General features: G+C 59.6%; 1 protein-coding gene across 2 annotated transcripts in view; it reads left to right on the forward strand.

Annotated features, from left to right (window-relative positions):
* The window catches only part of ZNF423 (zinc finger protein 423), a 227,617-nt gene that overhangs the window by 71,722 nt on the left and 137,610 nt on the right, over nucleotides 1-18,285 (forward strand). For both annotated transcript variants that reach the window (XM_059668099.1, XM_059668100.1), the window contains exon 3: nucleotides 5,001-5,201. In XM_059668099.1, coding sequence (XP_059524082.1) covers nucleotides 5,001-5,201 — 201 coding nt within the window. The remainder of the gene's footprint in view (nucleotides 1-5,000; nucleotides 5,202-18,285) is intronic.

The raw sequence follows: 18,285 nt of genomic DNA on the forward strand, positions 1-18,285 counted from the left end.
TGATGGCTTTGTCTCCCCCTTCCTGCTCTGCTCCTCCCTCCTCACCTCCCTCCGCCGACCATCTCTCCTTCCCGCCCCTTCCTCCCCAGGCAGAGCTGGGAGCTGCCGGGTGGGGCTCACCACGTGACCGTCCCCCAGGAGGGTCGAGTCACAGACGCCCACTGAGGGCGAGGTGCTGGTGACTCGATGTCTGGTTAGTTGGTTAAGGAGCCGGCTGTGCTTTGTGTTTTGACGCAGCTACGTGCCCAGAACAGCACTGGCACGCAGTAGGTGCTCAGTCCGTGTTCATCGACTGACTAAAGACATGGGATATGCGTCTGCTCTGGCTCCAGCTGTGTGGTGGAGACCTGGGGTGAGGTCCCCTGGGAGGCAGCCCCATGGGGGCCCCACAGGCTGAGCAGGCGGTGCCATCATTCCCATTTCCCAGGTGAGGAAACCGAGGCTCAAAAGTGGACATATGTGACGGAGGCCGCACAGGCGTGGACTTGAACTTGGGTCCCAAATCTCCAAAGAAGGGACACGTTCACGAGTGCCCAGCGAGCCTCCCTGCCTCACCCTGGGCTCGAGGGGGCCTGGTGGCTCTGGCTGGGCCTGCTGCCCGCCCCCGGGCTGGCTCCAGCCTCTGGGCGATTGTCGTGCCCACGCTGTTATCTTAAACCTTGACGTTAACCTTGAGTCATTCGGGAGCTTTCACATAAGAATATGAGTTTCCTTTTTTAAAAAAGTAAACAGCTGAGGTGTCTGCACCGGGACCCCCTTTTTTGTATGGCGACCATGAGGGTTTGAACAGAGGCTGCGCCCTTGGGTGAGCTTAACCTCCTCCCCTCCCCTCCCCTAGCCCCTCCCAGCTCATTCTGCTCATTTGCATGAAGGGGGGCTCTCTGACCCATCGGAGCCCCCGCCTGCCCACCTGCCCTCCTGCCCGTCTGCCCGTCTAGTGTGCCATCACCCTGCGAATCATTTTGGCCTCAGGTTCCAGAATTCCTGACAACCGGAGGAGACATCTTCTGGAAGATTCTAGTCATTTTCGTGGCCAACCATGGGCCTCTGGAGAGAGGGGCCGCGTACCCAGGCCGGCAAGGCCAGCCAGGGCGAGCGTCCCAGCATGGCTCGTGTGACGCAGCCCGGGTCACGTTCAGGGGTCACGTTCAGGGGTCACGTTCAGCGTGGGGCAACTGTGGCTTTGAAATTCCGTGCACAGAGCCATCAGCACTGACCGGGGAGCAGCAAGCGCCCCCGGCAGCTTCCTTATTTAAGAAGCGGGTCTTGGAGAGCAAATAGCTGTTAAAATATTTGCCTGCAGCTCTGAGTGTTAAATGTCACCCCACTGTCCGCACTGCAAATAGTTTAAACCTGAAGATCAATAGTGGCTGCCTCTCGGAATTCGGGGCCAGCCGTGGGGGCACAAGCCGGTGTCTGACTGGGTCGGCGGGCTCCCGGCCCCTCCCGCCCCCATCCCGCCAGCTCCGGGGTGCGTGCGCGTGTGTGCATACGTGTGTGAGAAAGTGCTCACGGAGCCGTGTCCTCTCCAGCAGGGCCCGGGCTTTGACCTCGCGCCCAGATTCCTAAAAAGAGCTCCCACCCTGGCCCGGGGCGAGCCCGGTGAAAGTTTTGTAGGACACCAGGCCTGTGGGACTGGAGGCTGGCTTCCTGTCGGGAACAGTGTTGCTCCAGGCTCAGCACGTGGGAAACCGTGTGGACCTCGCTGGACCGGGTGTTGTGTTGGGGGCGCCCCCATCCATCCAGGGGACGGTGCAGGACAGGGGCTTGTGAATTTCAACTCATTATTGTTATTTTTTAATCCTCACCTGAGAATATTTTTTCCATTGAGAGTGGAAAGGAGGTGGTGGTGGGGGGGATAGAGAGAGAGAGAGAAGGAGGGAGAGAGAAAGATGGATGTGAGAGAGACACATCGATTGGTTGCCTGGTGCACGCACCTGATCAGGACCAGAGACTGAACCTGCAACCGAGGTACGTGCCCCTGACGGGGGAATCAAACCTGTGACCCTCTGGGCAAGGGCCCACGCTCTAACCACTTAGCTGCCGGCCAGGGTGGGGCTTGTGGACTTGAGAGCGATATTCGCCCTCCCTCGCGTAGGCGGGCGGGACACACCTGGCAGAGGTCATGCCCTGGCCTCCAGGAGGTGGGCCTGTCACTCGCTCAAGGTCTCGGAGCCCTTGCTGGGCCCTGGGGGCCGGGACGAGGGCCTTACACGCCCCTTGACACGTGGCTGGTTTTCCAGGAGTCGCTGCTGTAGACCTGTCGCAGGTGCTTGAGTCGGACACAGACCCGCCCCCTGTGGCCTTGCTTAAGCTTTGTCCCCTCTCAGAGCCGCCGCCTCCTCCCCTATGAAAGGAGGGCTCGGTGGCGCTCACTCCCCGGGGCTGCCCGTCTGGCTGTGCTGGGGAGGGGCCTGGCGGGCAGCGAGGGCTCAGTGGTGGCGCTGCTGCCCTCGGTGGAGCCCCGGGCAGAAGCATGGGGTGTGCGCGTCACCGGGAAACAGCCAGGTCGTGAGCTGTCGGGGTGGAGTGTGAGGCCGGCATTTCAGGTGCCAATTCTGTCTGCTCCCCATCCAGGCACGTGGCTTGGTCCTTCCCTGGGGCGGGGGATGCGGGGGCCTTCATGCTGCTCCAGGCCGCCCCCAGCAGGCTGCCTGGCTTTAAATGGGGCTTCTTTCTGGATTGCCGGGGGTAAGGTGCCCTGTTCTGGGGAGCTCTTCCCAACCCCAGGGCCTCGATGGGAAGAAAGGAGCTCCTTGCCCGGCCAGTGTGGCTCAGTGGTTGAACGTTGACCACTGAACCAGGAGGTCATGGTTCGATTCCCGGTCAGGGCACAGGCCCGGGTTGCAGGCTCCATCTCCAGCGTGGGGCGTGCAGGAGGCAGCCGGTCCATGATTCTCTCTCATCATGGATGTTTCTCTCTCTCTCCCCCTTCCTCAAAAGTCAAAATATATTTTAAAAAAAAACACACACCAAAATAAAAAACAAACAAACAGATTTGCCTTCTTGGATGACTTTGTGGGGTGGTGACTTCTGAAAGCCCCAGAGCTGACGCTGAGCCGGTGTGCGGCAGTGTCTGTGGCTCCAGTTGTGGGTGAGATGCGCTATTACGGAAAGTGCTGCCAAGGAAATACGGCCAAAAAAAAAAAAAAAAGAAAGAAAAAGGATAGCAGGGGATCATTTAAACACGTCTATTAACTCGGGTGTTAAGTAAAGCAGCACACGCGTGTGCCGGAGGAACGTGGTGTCTGGAGAGTTGGTGCAGGAGATGCCGCCGGGATTGCGCCTCTCTCTCTCCCTCCCCTCCCCTCCAGAGCATTTTTTTTAAAAGTATATATTTTTTTATTGATTTCAGGGAGAGAGAGAGAGAAGCATCAACGAGACAATCATCGATTGACTTCCTCCCGCACGCCCCCTACTGGGGATCAAGACCCACAACCTGGGCATGTGCCCTTGACCGGAATCGAACCCGGACCCTTCCGTCCGCAGGCTGATGCTCTATCCACGGAGCCAACCGGCCGGGGCCAGGACATTTTTTACTGGGGGACGCGGCGGTCAAGAGGCCTCGCAGAGCCTCGCTGGCCGCTGCCCCCATGGTTTTGTGGTGACTTACGATAGTCCTCACTTCTTCGCTTTCTCTTTCTTGCTGTCGCCGGAGCAGCAGCTCTGATTTCCGGAGATAAATAGCCTGCCTGGCTGTAAATGGGGCTTCTTTCTGGATTGCCGGGGGTTGGCGTGTCCTGATGAAAAAAAAAAAAAAAAGGACCTAAACATTGTACTTGCCTTAATTGGTAAGAAGAGAGCTGTTTGGTGGGTCACTGACGGACACATGGCTGCTCTGCGCGGCGCGTTGGGCTACGTGCCCCGCCACGGAAGGCGGAGGTCGGCTCTCGGACCAGCTAACATGTGTTGTAGGTGCGTGGTGTCGCGTGTTTGGCAGTGCGTGTGCGGTGCGTGTACGGTGCGGCCGGGAGCAATAGAGCCCTCACCCCATTAGCTGTTTCTAAATCGGTGCGTTTATCGGACTGCTGCTTTCACCTCGAATTGAATGCACGCTTATCTTCATTCTTCTTTCTGGTTTTGGGGACCAGCCCTCGGGGGCCTCATGGTCGCATGCCGAAGCCTTTCGCTGTCGCCGCAGGGTGAGGGGTGACTCGTGCACTCACGCATGCACGCTCCTTTGCACAGGCAGACGTGTGTGCATCAGCGCCTTCGCACACAGCAGCGACCTCTCCCTTTCAGTGAAATCAGCGCCGGTTTCTGGACGGGGAGCTCTGACTTCCGGGACAGAACAGACTGGGGAGAGACCGCACCACGCAGCGCTGGCTTGGTAGTCGGAGTCTCTGTGTTTTCAGGGGCAGGTTTAACCCGCTGGTGTTTACGGGGGGCACGAGTGAAAGCTCAGGTGCGTCCGACACTCGTGAGCTGACTCCCCGCGGCCCCGCCAGCAGGTGTGCCCCCTGGTTGCCCGAGTCAGGACATCTGCGCCGAGAGCCCACCAGGGTCAGCGAGTCCCGGTATTGGTGTGTGTGTGTGTGGGTGGGTGGGGCGGCCGGACGGGGGCGAACTTGGCTACGCGATGTCCCCGCGCTAAATCGCAAGGCTTTGGGGGAAACGAAACATTTTGGGGCGTCAGGAACAGCAGATGGGGGCTCTGGAGAAACGCGTCGGAGAATGGGTTTGGGGGAGACAAATGCTAAGGCATTGTCACCTCCCTGACGGGCCACAGCCCCCAGCGTCCATGCACAGGGGGACCGTGACGGGCAACCCCAGAGGAGATGTGCACCAAGAGCTAAAGAATCTAATTGAGAATGAGAGCACCGCATGCTACAAAACCCCCCAAACCCCGATATTAACATACCGAGAGGCGTCCAGAACGCGCCCTGGGAGGCCGAGCAATTCAGTGGGTCTTCGTGAGCGCCGGGCACTTCTCCTCCAACCCTGTCCTGAGACCCCGAGGCCCCGGCTGCTCACGGGGACTGTGTTCTTCCCGCCGGCAGGAGGCCTGGACGGAGAGCCCGAGTGTGATCAGAAGGCCAGCCGGGCGCTGGAGGACAGGAACAGCGTGACCAGCCAGGAGGAGAGAAATGAGGACGATGACGACATGGAGGATGAGTCCCTCTACACCTGCGATCACTGCCAGCAGGACTTCGAGTCGCTGGCGGACCTGACGGACCACCGGGCCCACCGCTGTCCTGGAGGTAGGCTGCCGTGCGCCGGGGCGCTGACAGGTGGTTCGGTGGGTAATTGGACGTGGCAACAGCTGGAAGCCTCCAGTGAGACCCAAGAATTAATCATGTCATTTTACAGTGAATGTCATTTTATTGTGGTGTCTTGGGTACCCCGTCTCCGCCTTTTAAATAATTAACAATAAACGCGAGAGCGTTCCGGCCGGCGGGGACGAGGGGGGCTCCCCTCCCCGTCGTCCCTGGTCCCCGGGTCCGTCCTCTGTGGTACAGGGGCCTGCACCCCACGTTTCTGGAAGGCCTTTCGGAAAGGCAGACGTGAAGAGGTTGTTGGTGCCTGGGGAGGCGGCTTAGGTGTGGAGAGCTGCATGTAGCATGAGCTCCCAGACGGGGCTGGTGATGGGACGCGGGCGATTCCCCAGGCCAGGAAGAGCCCCCGTGCGTGGTCTCCGCTTGTCTGAGTGGCTGGTTGCTGCTCGCCCAGAGGGTAGTCCTGTTCTCTGTGTCCTTGGTGCCTCGGAGGAGGTGGGCAAGGCCAGTAGTTTACGGGAGTGATTTAAGACTTCTCAAGTCGTGTGTGACTGTGTGTCTGGGGCACAGTGGGGGGTGTGTGTGTGTGCATGGAATGGGGGATGGTGGCACATGTATTCCCTGGGGTGTGGCAGCCGTGCTATCTGTGTTCCTTACACAACTGTCTCCAGACATCATCTTCCATTGTGATTGTTGGATGGAAATATCTTGGATGCTGGTTTATGGGGAAAGGAACCTAAAATCTCAGTCCACTATTCCAAAGGGGGACCTATTACCTGTTTTTTTTGGGGGGGGGAGAAAGGGGGGATCTGCTAGTAAGAAGTAGGTTGGGACTCAAAGTTCTCACGTTTCCCTACTTTTCATACCATCTTGGAAGTTTGAAAGCCAACTATTGGGGGAACTGCTATGACTTTCCCTCAAGTGACATCCATACCTGCACGGCCCTGGCTAGACCATGTGCCTGTTCTCAGTCTCTGAAGGGAACAGATACCCCAAAACAATGCTCCCAAGGGGACTCTTACAGGCTTGGAATTTCTGGGGGCTCAGCAAATCAAACGCCAGTCATTGGGAATTTGTGATATTTCAGCCACAGGCAGAGGCGATGGCTGACTTACGGTCTTAGAATACCGAGGCACCGAGAGGTAAAGATGATGGTCTGACTAAGGTCACAGCGATTTGGTGGCCGAGCCAGGACCTCTTCAGGACCCTCAGCTGCGGACTCTCTCCTGCTTGAGAAAACCCCAGATGCTGTTGTGTTTCTTCACTTAGCCATGAAATACTGCCACTTACCTTTAAAGCCACCGACGAACTGATCTCCTAAAGGAGCCGTTCTCATTAGTGTGTAGAGGGTAGTTCTCGGAGCAGGTCTGCTGAGGGAGGGCCTTGTCCAGAGCTGCGTTGTTCATCTTCAGCCCTTCCCTGAGGCCTTCCCCAGCACTGCCCCGTGCCCCTCCCTCCCGTCCTCAGAATCAAGGAGGTGTTTTATTTTTTATTTTTTTAATATATTTTATTGATTTTTTACAGAGAGAAAGGGAGAGAGATAGAGAGTTAGAAACATCGATGAGAGAGAAACATCGATCAGCTGCCTCCTGCACATCTCCCACCGGGGATGTGCCCGCAACCCAGGTACATGCCCTTGACCGGAATCGAACCTGGGACCCTTCAGTCTGCAGGCCGACGCTCTATCCACTGAGCCAAACCGGTTTCGGCGAGGTGTTTTATTTTTAAAAATATTTTTGTTGATTTCATAGAGGAAGGGAGAGGGAGAGAGAGAGAAACATGAATGATGAGCGAGGATCATGGATGGGCTGCCTCCTGCATGCCCCCTACCGGGCATGTGCCCTGACTGGGAATCGAACCCTGACCTCCTGGTTCATCGGTCCACACTCAGCCACGGAGCGACGCAGCTGAGCTCAAAGGGGTTTTTCTGCTCCCTGCCACACTTTGAAATGGGTGGCGTTTCTAGGTGGAGAAGGGGAAACGTGGAACTTCGGGGCCCTATGTGGGGGTCTGGGCTGGAAATCAGCTCACTGTGCTTCAGTCCCAGACGGGACCCTTCCCAGTGGCCGTCTGTCGTCTCGGAGCCCCAGGCATTGTCTAAAGTCAGGGCAGCCTGTGTGCAGGGAATCAATGCTGGGGTGTCCACCATAGGCCAGCCCGCTCCCTAACCGGACCCCACTAATGGCCTCCATGGGGAAGCGGGAGCCAGGACTAGCCCCAACCCCGGAGCCTGGCAGGGAGTCGGGGATTCCTGGGAAGAGCCTGAGAGACGGCCTCACTGGGTAGCCTGCCTGCGACATCCACTCCCGCCCAGCCCAGGGGGCACCCAGCCTGGGAGGGTGTCCCTGACTCGAAGAGAGAGGTGAGGAGTTACGTCCCCAGGTCATAGGTTTTTGGGGGTTACCCAGCGACAGGTAGCCACTGGGACTGCATGTGTGTTACCCACACGGGTCCCGACCTCGGCCGCCGCCACCCACTTCCGTCCTGCGGCGCTTTTCAAACTCTGTCCCGGGCCGTGTCTGCGGGGCTCCTGGGTGGGCATCAGGGTCTGTTTGGCTGAGGGGCTCTGGCACCCACTCCGTTTTATACACTGGGCTTTGGCACAAGATGTTTGAAAATCGGCTTCTGCTTTAAAAGTGTGGAATGGCTGCAGAAAGGCAGTCACAGGCCCTCCCCGGCCGGGCTCGGGGTCTGCGGGCGCTCAGCGTCGCTCTCCCGGGCACAGACCCAGGGGCATCGCTGCGGGCATCGCGGTCCTTAAGGAGGACACTCTGGGGGGACACTCGATGGCCCCACAGAGACCTTTCCAGGAGGGCCACGGTCTGCTGGGCCCCGGGAGCTGAGCAGATATTTCTGGGCCTTGTTGAGGGGGAAGGTGACCCTCCCAGCTGTCGAGAACTTGGGGCCTGAGGGCAGACACCTGCCGCTCAGCTGCCCTCCTGTCCCCTGCAGAGGGCTGTCCCCCTGGAATGTGGGGCGCGGCCTCCCCAGGCAGGGTGTGGGGAAGTCCGCCCTCCCGTGTGGAGGGGCCGTGTGGAGGGGCGGGTGTGGGTCCATCTTGAATGCGGTTCTACTTTAAACTGCTTTAGCAGAGCGACCTCCGGGCCAGTAACATGACACTGAGTGGAGGGATAGGGGTGAGGTGGGGGGGTGCAGGGCCTCGTTCCATAAGAATGGGGGGGGCAACTTCAAACTAAACTCCAGCCAGACACAGCGCTTTTGAACGCTCAAGTTAAAAAAATAATAATAATAGCCCTAGCGGGTTTGGCTCAGTGGATAGAGCGTCGGCCCGTGGACTGAAGGTCCCAGTCCGATTCCAGCCAAGAGCACATGCCTGGGTTGCAGGCTCGATTCCCGGCCTCAGTCAGGGTGCGTGCAGCAGGCAACCAATCCATGTGTCTCTCTCACATCGATGTTTCTCTCTCTGTCTCTCTCTCTCCCTTCCACTCTCTCTAAAAATCGATGGGTGGAAATCCACGGGTGAGGATCAACAACAACAAATAGGAGGAGGGGAATTTGTTAAAATAGCGACAGCAAACACACACACAGAAGTGCTCCCCGTGGTTTCATCTCGCCGCTCAGCCAGGCTGCCCACCTGGCCGAGGCCTGGGACCAGGGAGGGGCGGCCAGCCCCGTGGGAAGGGCGGACCCTCCTCCTGGCGCCGGCCAGCGCTGCGTGAAGCGGCGGGGAGTTGATTACACCCCGTTTATTCAGCTGTGGCCGCGGTGACCTATGGGCCCTCGTCACAGGCTGGGCTCCTGGCGCTGGCACCTCTGCCGCCTTGTTCCCATCTGCCCGCTGGCCTGTGTGCGCTGGCCTGGCCCTCTCTTGCTCCGCAGCGTGGTGGGGCCCGCCCGCCTTACCCATAGGGTGCCCTGGTCCTGGTTCCATTTGGGCAGAACAGAGCGGGCACGCTCCAGCCGCTGGGCGATGCTCTGCCAGGGCGCAGGTGCAGGGCTCCGGGTGCCAGCCCACATCTTGCCGTGCCCAGGCCTGGGGGCTCGAGCCCAATTAGCACCCCCAGGTGAAGACTCTCCTGCAGGCAGACAGCATCCAAGCAGGCTCCTGCCTCCGATGGCCACGGGATGGATAAAGGCTGGGGACCAAGCCAGGCAGCTCCGCGCCTGGGTTTGGAGGGGACCCTCCCACCGAATCAACCACCGACGGGCGCGGAAGAGACTTGAATAAATGAACAGAAAGGCAGACCCTATCCTGGGTGGAGAGCTCCAGTGTCGATGTGTCCATGTCCCCCGAATTCGCCCGTTCGCTGAGCCTCAGCCAATGGGAGGGGCAGGAGGACTGGCTCCGATTTAAAGTTCCCGAGAGAAACAGGCCTGCAGGGGCGGGAGGAGATTCGGAGAAGCAGGAATGCCCGGCTGGCCGGGGCAGACTTCATCCTACCTGGTGTCGGGAGCTGCGGGCTTGGTGCTAAGGGCTGTGGGACAGGCCAGGGGGACGGACAGACGGAGGTTTCGTGGGAGGAGGTGTCTCGCCGGGCGGTGGGGACGCTGGGCAGTTGAGGTTGGGAGGGAGAGGGTAGCTATTCTGAAAAGAGGAAGTTGGATCCCTTCCTCCTCTTAACACCAAATAAATCCCAAACGGACCAGAAACCCAAACACAAAAGAAAACTTAAAAATACTGAGAGAAAACAAGCAAGTTTAAAAACATGTCATAGTGTCAGAGGGGGGAAGCCTTTTCTAAATATAACCCTCCACCCAGAAGCCGTAAAACAAAAGACAGAAATATTCCGCCGCGTAAAAATAAAACGCGTCTGCGCTGCCCACACCGCAGTAAATCAAACCGGGGATGCCCAGCGCCGGCCACGGCGACGCTTCTGAATGTGTGAGGCGCTCCTACCAACGCCAGGAACATACCCAATAAATCAGCCGGAAACGGGGCACAGGCCGGGCTGCCCGAGGCCAGTGCCCGCGTGGATGGGTTGGTACCACGCTGGTCTTGAGATAGTTTGAGTACCTCCCATGTGCCAAGGACAGGGATGGAACCAGGAAAAGAAATACAACGGACCTTACACATTTAGGAAGATTCAGAACTGTCCGTTTAAAACACAGAAAATACCTTTTTTTTTTTTTTTTAAACCTACCAGATTGTGTAGGCTTGATGCTGAGGCTTGGGGGGTCTTGTTCTCCTCCCTGCCCCCAGGGTAGCCTTGGCCTGTGGCCAGAACGCAGAGTAGGTGCTCAATACATGTTTGTTGATCTTCTCCCCACGGAGGCCTCAGCCTGTGTGAGGGGCCGAGGTGTCCGAAATAAGGGAGACGGTGGGAATGCCACGGATAAAGGGCTTCGAGGCAGGAGGTAGCAGGAATAAAAGACCTACTGTGCCCGGACATAGTAGGTCTTCAGTGAATGTGGGACCAGAAGGGGGAGTTCAGAGCAGGAAGAGATGCTTTTCCGTCAACAGGTATTTGTTGAGCATGGGCTATGCATGGGGTGGAGGAAGGGAGTCCGTGCCAGGACCAATTCCGGAGCCACAGGGATCCCCCACAGAAGGAGCGGCTTCCTGGTGGGTGCCTCCGAGGACCACAGGGCCAGGGGGGTGCGATGCAGCCGTGGGGGTCCAGGGGCTGGCACTGGGCAACACTGCAGGTCCCTCTGAACCCCGAGGTCCTGTGACTGGCATCCCTTAAGTGACACCCTCCCACAGACGAGTAAAGAGCATCCCCAAACAAAATGAGAAACCAACCACATTTCTCTCCCGCTGGCCGGGGCGTGCGTGCCGGGAGTGCAGCCGGCAGGAGCTCAGGCGTTTTTCCTCCGGCTCTGCACACCCACCGGCCGGCCTTGCCGCTGGGGTGGGGCAGGGGCTGGGGCTGCCCCGTGTGGGCCAGGAGGGGGCAGGGGCCCTGGCACTGGCCAGGAATAAAGCTGAACTATTGGTAGAGGGTTTTGGCAGCGTGTTTAAACCCCGTGCACCAGCCCAGGGGAGAAGGTACAGGGGGTTCTAAATGCCTCCTTTTCTGTTAAACCGTTCTATTTTGGAGGCGACCGGCTAGAATCTGGCTGCTTTTGGAAATGACATCAGTGCTGGGGGCCGGGGGGAGTCGGACTGAGGCCGGGAGGCAGCTGTGCAGGTGGGGGGACGGCGGCTGGCACTGTGGGGGCGCGCACACTCTGGCCCTTCCCCTCACCCCACCGTCTTGGATGCCAGGAGCCTTGGCCTCGCCAAACGGTGGGCTTGCGTGTCAGCGCGGCCGAGTGACGAGGTCAGATCTGTCGGAGCGGGTCCGCCCCTCTGAGGACGGGAGGGGGCCGTGTGGGGAGGAGGGGAGGAAGGAGGCCGAGGGGAGGGCAGGAGGGGGCTGGGGAGGGCAGGTGACTGGCATCTGCCTGCCTGTGGCCTCCCAACCCCTTCCCAGCGTCTGCTCCCAGGGCAGCTTCTGCCTGGTTCCCTGCACTTGGAACGAATCCATTGCACCGGCCTGGCCTCCCCCCTCCCCCCTGCACCCCAAGGCCTTTGCACAACCTCCCGCTCCACCCGGGTGCCCGTGCAGGCTTTGAGTGGCAGCTCCTTCACCTCCTTTGGGGTCTCAGCAGCAACGCCACCTCCTGAGAGTGGCCCTCTGACACCCCCGCCCCCGCCCCCAGCTAAAGATGCTCTCCTTCACTCCCCAGCAGATCTCCCCATTGGAGTTCCTTCATGGCCCTCGCTTTACATTCTTCTTTATGATTCCATTTTGGCTATCGTCTTTGCTGCTAGAAGGCGGGCCTTTGGAGAGCAGTGCCTTTCTCATGCCCGCATCCGTCTCTGGCCGGGCCCAGGGCCTGGCACACAGTAGGTGCCCAGGAACTCGTCATTGAGCGATCTGTTGGAAGTGGCCTGGGCATTCCGAGAGTCACTCCCCGGGGTGTCTGAGGACCAGGAATTCTGTGGGTAGTCTCCTCTGGTCTGGGGATTGCTCCTGTCAGAGGCCACCACCCCCACACGGTCCTGCCCCCTCCCTTCCTGCCCCAGGAACGGCTGTGCCACCTGCTTCCTGGGGGCGGAGGAAGGGACCAGGGACCAGAGCGGCGGGTGCATCCTGCTGCTCTGAGGGGACACGGCCCCTTCTCCTTGAGACCTTCCGTTTTTATCAAGGCCCTACTGTGCGCAGGCCCTGGCTCGGTGCCTGGGATCGAGTGGATTCCTTTGGGCGGGGAGACATACGATGAAGAGGTGAGTGGGTAAACGCAGGGCATGCTAGGGTGCTCATGGGTAGGGATCAGTGCAGCTGGGTGCCCGCCCCCAGGAGCTGCTGTCTCCCAGGGAAGAATGTAGGGTCCTGGGTGGGATTTGAGGGGCACCGATGGAGTGGCAGGAGCGAGACCACAGGTGGGCTTGGGGAGTAGGTGTCTTTCCCGCGGACGGAAGGCAGGGCTGCAGGCGGCCGTCATCGACGCCGTACAGCCAGGTCACAGGCACAGGGGCTGGGATCCAGGGTGGGGCAGTGAGTCCTTACCCGGCCTTCACTGTGGGCCACGGCTCCCACCGACTCCATCCCACGTCATCGCGGCTTCCTGCGCACTGATGCCCAATGCAGGCTGCTTCCTCTCTCATCCCTTCATCACACTCTTACCAAACAGCTTGTCCAATATTTACTTAAAAAGTCGTTTAAGCCCGGCCCGGCCGGCGTGGCTCAGAGACTGAGCATCAACCTATACACCAGGAGGTCAGGGTTCGATTCCCGGTCAGGGCACATGCCCGAGTTGTGGGCTCCATCCCCGGCGTGGGGTGTGCAGGAGGCAGCCGATCCATGATTCTCTCATCACTGATGTTTCTCTCTCTCTCTCCCTCTCCCTTCCTCTCTGAAATCAATAAAAATATTTAAAAACAAAACAAACAAACAGCAACAACAACAAAATCACCAAATCATGCCCGAGCTGCCAGCACTTCCTCTGCTCAGAGGGAAAGAGCCGCACAGGGTCCGGCCGATGGAGGCCGGTCACTGCTCAGCTGCCGGAGCGCTTGGCACGGAGGGCACCGTGGCCCTCCCCCTCCGCAGGGCCACTCCCTGAGCCGCTCGCCGGGGCGAAGGCAAGGACAGCAGAAGGTCAGGGAGCTTCCGAGGAGCCCTGTTCATTATGTATTTATTTATACGCACGTGCCTTCCATTTGCCGCCGCCGCCCGGACCCGGAGGACGCGCTGGGAACCTGGGCCCTGAGCACCGAGCTATTTTTATGGAGACGCGGGGCTGGGCCGGGCTGCAGGGGAGTGGGGGGGGGGGTGAGGTCCCACGCTCCCCTCACGGAATTGGATATGGAGGCGGAATCAGGGACTGGAGTCCGAGCCGGTCCCCGGTGGGCGATGCGCCCGGGGTGCAGTGTGACTTTGTAAACAGCTTTTCAGACTGCGGCCGGGTGGGTACCACGGCCATTTTGGGGGACAACCCCAGGCCCCCAGTCACCCCCAGTCGCCCCCAGTGTTCCTCTGTGAGTAGCTCGGGAATTGTTTGTTACCCCCAAATCGAATTCTCTGCATGTTTCTCTCTCTCTCTCTCTCTCTCTCTCTCTCTCTCTTTCTTTCTTTCTCTTTTTGACACATTCCCCCGCTGGACATTCCCTCTCCTCCCCACGCAGCTTTGGGCCCCCACCCCCACCCCATGCGTCACCGTGGAAACGCCCCGTCTCTCCCCGACTCACCTGTGAGTCCAGCGTCCTTACCAGGCGTCACCTCCCGGAGGCGCACAGGGCCGTCGGCCGTTCTTTATGTAAAAATAAAAAGTTAGACATCGCTTGGTGCCTACGCGTGCACCTGCTCTGTGACAGTTTCAGAGAAGATGGGTGAGCCAGTCCCCTTCGTCCTGGCCCCGCCCCGGTTAACTGCGGGAACCGACTGGCTTCCGCTACAGATTTACTTACGTGATGCGCGTTTCATAGGCCCTGAGACCCCGTGACATCTCTGAGCGAGACGGGCCTGAGAATTAGGGGCGCGTCGGGTCTGAGTGACACGGGTTTGTTGTGTGTGTTTTAGCGGAAAGTGATTGCGCATCTCGCGGCCGATGGGTCTCAGGTTCGATGAGATAGGGTGTCCGTGTGCCCACAGGGACAGGGTCGCAGGGTGTCCGTATGCCCACAGGGACAGGGTCGCAGGGTGTCCGTGTGCCCACAGGGACAGGGTCGCAGGGTGTCCGTGTGCCCACAGGGACAGGGTCGCAGGGTGTCCGTGTGCCCACAGGGACAGGGTCGCAGGGTGTCCGTGTGCCCACAGGGACAGGGTCGCGTTGACTTTAGATGGAAGAAGACAGGGCACCGTGTTGGGCCCCTCGTCCTGCCGCTGCCCTTCCCCACGCAGGACTGTGCCTGGGAGAGGCTCCGCCTGGCACACGTCTCCCCGTTCTCCGTCAGCCGCCGCAGGTGCAGCAGGCGGACGTGCCAGGTGCACGCGCCGTCGGTGCCGGCGTCCAGGCTGTTCCCGTCGTGTCTGTAGTGACCAGTCCTGTCCGTGTCCCCCTGTGGGGACATGAAGGGGGCGGTGCTGAGCTCAACTTTCTTCCCTCCCTTTCCTCATTCCCTTCCTCCCGTCCTGTCTCATCTTATATCATCCCACCCCCCATCCCACCCCACCCCATCCCAAGCCCATTACCCCGTACTCAGTGTCAGGTGCTGTGCAGTGGCGATGGCTCTAGGGCAGTGATGGCGAACCTTCTGAGCTCGGCGTGTCAGCATTTTGAAAAACCCTAACTTAACCCTGGTGCTGTGTCACATATAGAAATTTTTTGATCTTTGCAACCATAGTAAAACAAAGACATGTTTTTGATATTTATTTTCTATATTCAAATGCCATTTAACAAAGAAAAATCAACCAAAAAAATGAGTTCGCGTGTCACCTCGGACACGCGTGTCATAGGTTCGCCATCACTGCCCTAGGGCGTGAGGCATGTACAGAACGGAGCCAGCTGCCTCCCAGCAACTCATGTCTCGCTGGAGAGAAGGCACGCGGTGGGATGTAGATCCGAACCCCAGATCACCCCAAGCAAAGCCTGGGGTAGGGGCACAGGGTCCGTGCATCCGACGAAGGCATTTCAGCTGCACTGTACACTCCCTCCCAGTCCCATCAGGCCACTGCGCCCCTTGGGAGTGACAGAGAGAAGGCCTTCCTGCCAGCCGCGGCCCCGGACTCATGCGGCCCATGGGGATCCTCCCCGGCGGGGTCCTTGCGGCTGCTGTGTGGGGTGGTGAGGAGAGAGAAGAGCCGGCGCTGTCCTGGCCACGTGGGCTGCTCTCCGTGAAGGTGCTCACCCGGGGCTGCAGGAAGCCGGGGCCAGGCATGGGGGCGATCTAGGCAGATCACCTCCCTTTCTACTCTGCCAGGGGGGGCTTCTGAACAGGAAGCGCCCCAAGGCAGCCCATCCCAAAGTGGCCCCAGGCTTCTCAAACCTGGAAGTGCATGCGAGTGGAGTCCTGTGGGGCCTGGTAGAATGCAGACAAGTTAGCAGGTTGGGGTGCCCAGGGGTGGGGGTGGGGGGGGGCAGGATTCTGCACTTGCTCCCAGGGCTGCGGGTCCATGGGCCACACTTTTTTTTTATCTTATTTCCCCATCACCACCATTTATCCCTCCCATGCCCTCTTCCTCCGCCCCTCCTCACCCCTCACAGCCACACTGTTCTTTGTGTCCATGAGTGTTCTCTCTCTCTCTCTCTCTCTCTCTCTCTCTCTCTCTCTCTCTCTCTCTCCACACACACTAGCACCTGCCCCCCCAGAGCTGTCAGCCTCTCTGTGAGTCTCTCCATTTTGCTGGGTAGTTCAGGTGGTCCCTCGGCTTCCACAACTGAGTGAAGTCACGTGGCGCTCGCTGCCTTCCTCGCGGCGGCTTATGTCACGGAGCGCGATGCTCTCCAGCATGGACCACACTGGAGTAGCCAGGACCCTGTGACCGCCAGGCACACTCAGGGGGCGGGGGGCGGGGCGGTGGGGGGGCAGGCGTGGGAAGGGGAGTTTTCATGGGACCTGGGGGTTTCTTGGGCCAAAGCTGGGCACGTGGGCAGGTCCCTTCTTGGGACCATGGGCGGCTTGGTGAGGCTTTGGGCCCTGCTCTCCCGCACCGAGTGCAAGTCCAGCAGGAGCGGGGCTGGAACACGGCGGTGGATCTGTGCTAGCATGTCCGGGCGGGGGTGGGGGAGCAGAGCAGGCTGAGTTTGCAGTCCGGGGGGCCCCTGGCCGTGCCCATGAGATGCCAGGAGCTACCTCTCTGATGACTGAAGCGCTTGGAAACTACGCCCCCGAAGGGTGGGCAGGCCGACTCACCTGGGTGAGAGCCATGGCGTTGGGCACGGCCTGGTCGCCATGGTCCCAGTGGCTGGCACCGTCCGGCCTGGCACGGAGTGAGAGCTCGGTCCGCTGCCGGGCACTCGGAGGCGAGTTCTAATGATCCCCCTGCTTCAGGGGCAAGCCCAGGTGTATGTCCCGCTGCTCCCGGTGGGGGGAGCCTGTTGAGCCGCACTGTCCTGGCATCGAGGGGCAGTCCGTGGCACAGGACACAGAGGGGTGCAGTGTTCTAAGGTCTCTCCGTTCCCCCAGCTCACGAGGCTCCGTTTGCTCTTCTAGTTTTTGTTTGGTGTGTTAATCCTCAACTGAGATCTTTTTTCCATTGATTTTTTAGAGAGGGAGGGGGACAGAGAGAGGAACATTGATGTGAGAGACGCACATCGATTGGTTGCCTCTGGTGTGTGCCCCGACAAGGGCCAGGGATCCAGCCTGCAACCCGGGTACATGCCTTTGACCGGGGATTGAACTGGAGACCCTTCAGTGTGTGGGCTGATGCTCTAACCACTGGGCCACGCCGGCCAGAGCGAGGACATATGTTTGTATTTTTATTGTTTTCCCCCGTCACCTACAGAATAAAGTTATATGTTCTTAGTATGACACACAAGCCCTCGATGATCTCACCTTTGCTTGTGTCTCCAACATCCTCTCTCGTTATAGCTTCACTAATCACCACCAGCCTTACTTGCACACACACACACACACACACACACGCACACACACGCACAATGCAACACACCCGCACATGTACGCACACACTCACACTCACACATGCACGCACACATGCATATGCGCGCGCACACACACACACACACACACTCAGACATGCACACACACACACACACACTCACACACCCTCCAACAGGACTGAACTAGCTGCAGCTCCCTGGAGCACGTATGTTCTTAAAGCCCCCTGTGGCCACTGTGTGGCGAGTGGACTCCCGTGAGCCAGGCTGGGGGCTTGTTGGTGGGGTTTTCTTTTGGGGCCGGCAGTCACGTGGCCAGGACCACCCGGGCTGCGAGGCTGAGGGCGCCGTTGCGAGGTTGGCACGCCAGGCCCAGCCGCACTCCTCTGCGCGGGTCGGGCTCCCTCTCCCCTTTGTGCGTCAGGCAGCCCCGGCTCGGAGGCCAGATGGACCCGAGACCTTCGGGGCTGCTGAGGTTTCTGAGTCACCGTGCGTTTCACGGAAGCGACCTATTTTGCTTCGATCTCGCTCTTGTGTCTTTTGTGAATGGCAGGGTCATCTGTTTTAATTTCCTTCTGATGCCTGGACTCCATGGGCCCAGTGGCTGGCACCGCCTGTGCCTGGCACGGAGTGGGAGCTTGGCCAGCTGCTGGGCACCGGGCGGTGGGTGGGAAGGCCACCTAGAGGTCAGCCGTTTGGTGGCAGCTGCCCCTCCGGCGGTGGGGAGTCCCCTCCAGGCGCTGGGCCGGGCCCCAGCACACCTGGCTATGACGGAGGGGGGTGGCTGAGGCCGCGGACCCCGGCCCTGGCCCTGGCCCTCCTAACACAGCGAGCCCCTTCGAATGGGGACGGGAGGGCTAAGCCCGTGCCAGGGGACAGGCTCGGTTCCGTGTGGCAGCCAGCTTGGCCAGACGCTGCGACAAGGGCTGGCTGGGAGCTAGGAGCCTGAAGAAGGTTCCATCTTGTTTGGGGCTACAGCCCGTCCATCTTATTAATCATGAGATGGAAACCAGTCCTGCCTGGCCGGCGTGGCTCAGTGGCTGAGCACTGACCGAGGAACCCAGAGGCCACCGGTTTGGTTCCCAGTCAGGGCACAGGCCTGGGTGGCGGGCTCTATTTTCAG

The sequence above is a fragment of the Myotis daubentonii genome, chromosome 15 (assembly GCF_963259705.1).
Source record: "Myotis daubentonii chromosome 15, mMyoDau2.1, whole genome shotgun sequence".
In the NCBI taxonomy this organism is placed as follows: domain Eukaryota; kingdom Metazoa; phylum Chordata; class Mammalia; order Chiroptera; family Vespertilionidae; genus Myotis; species Myotis daubentonii.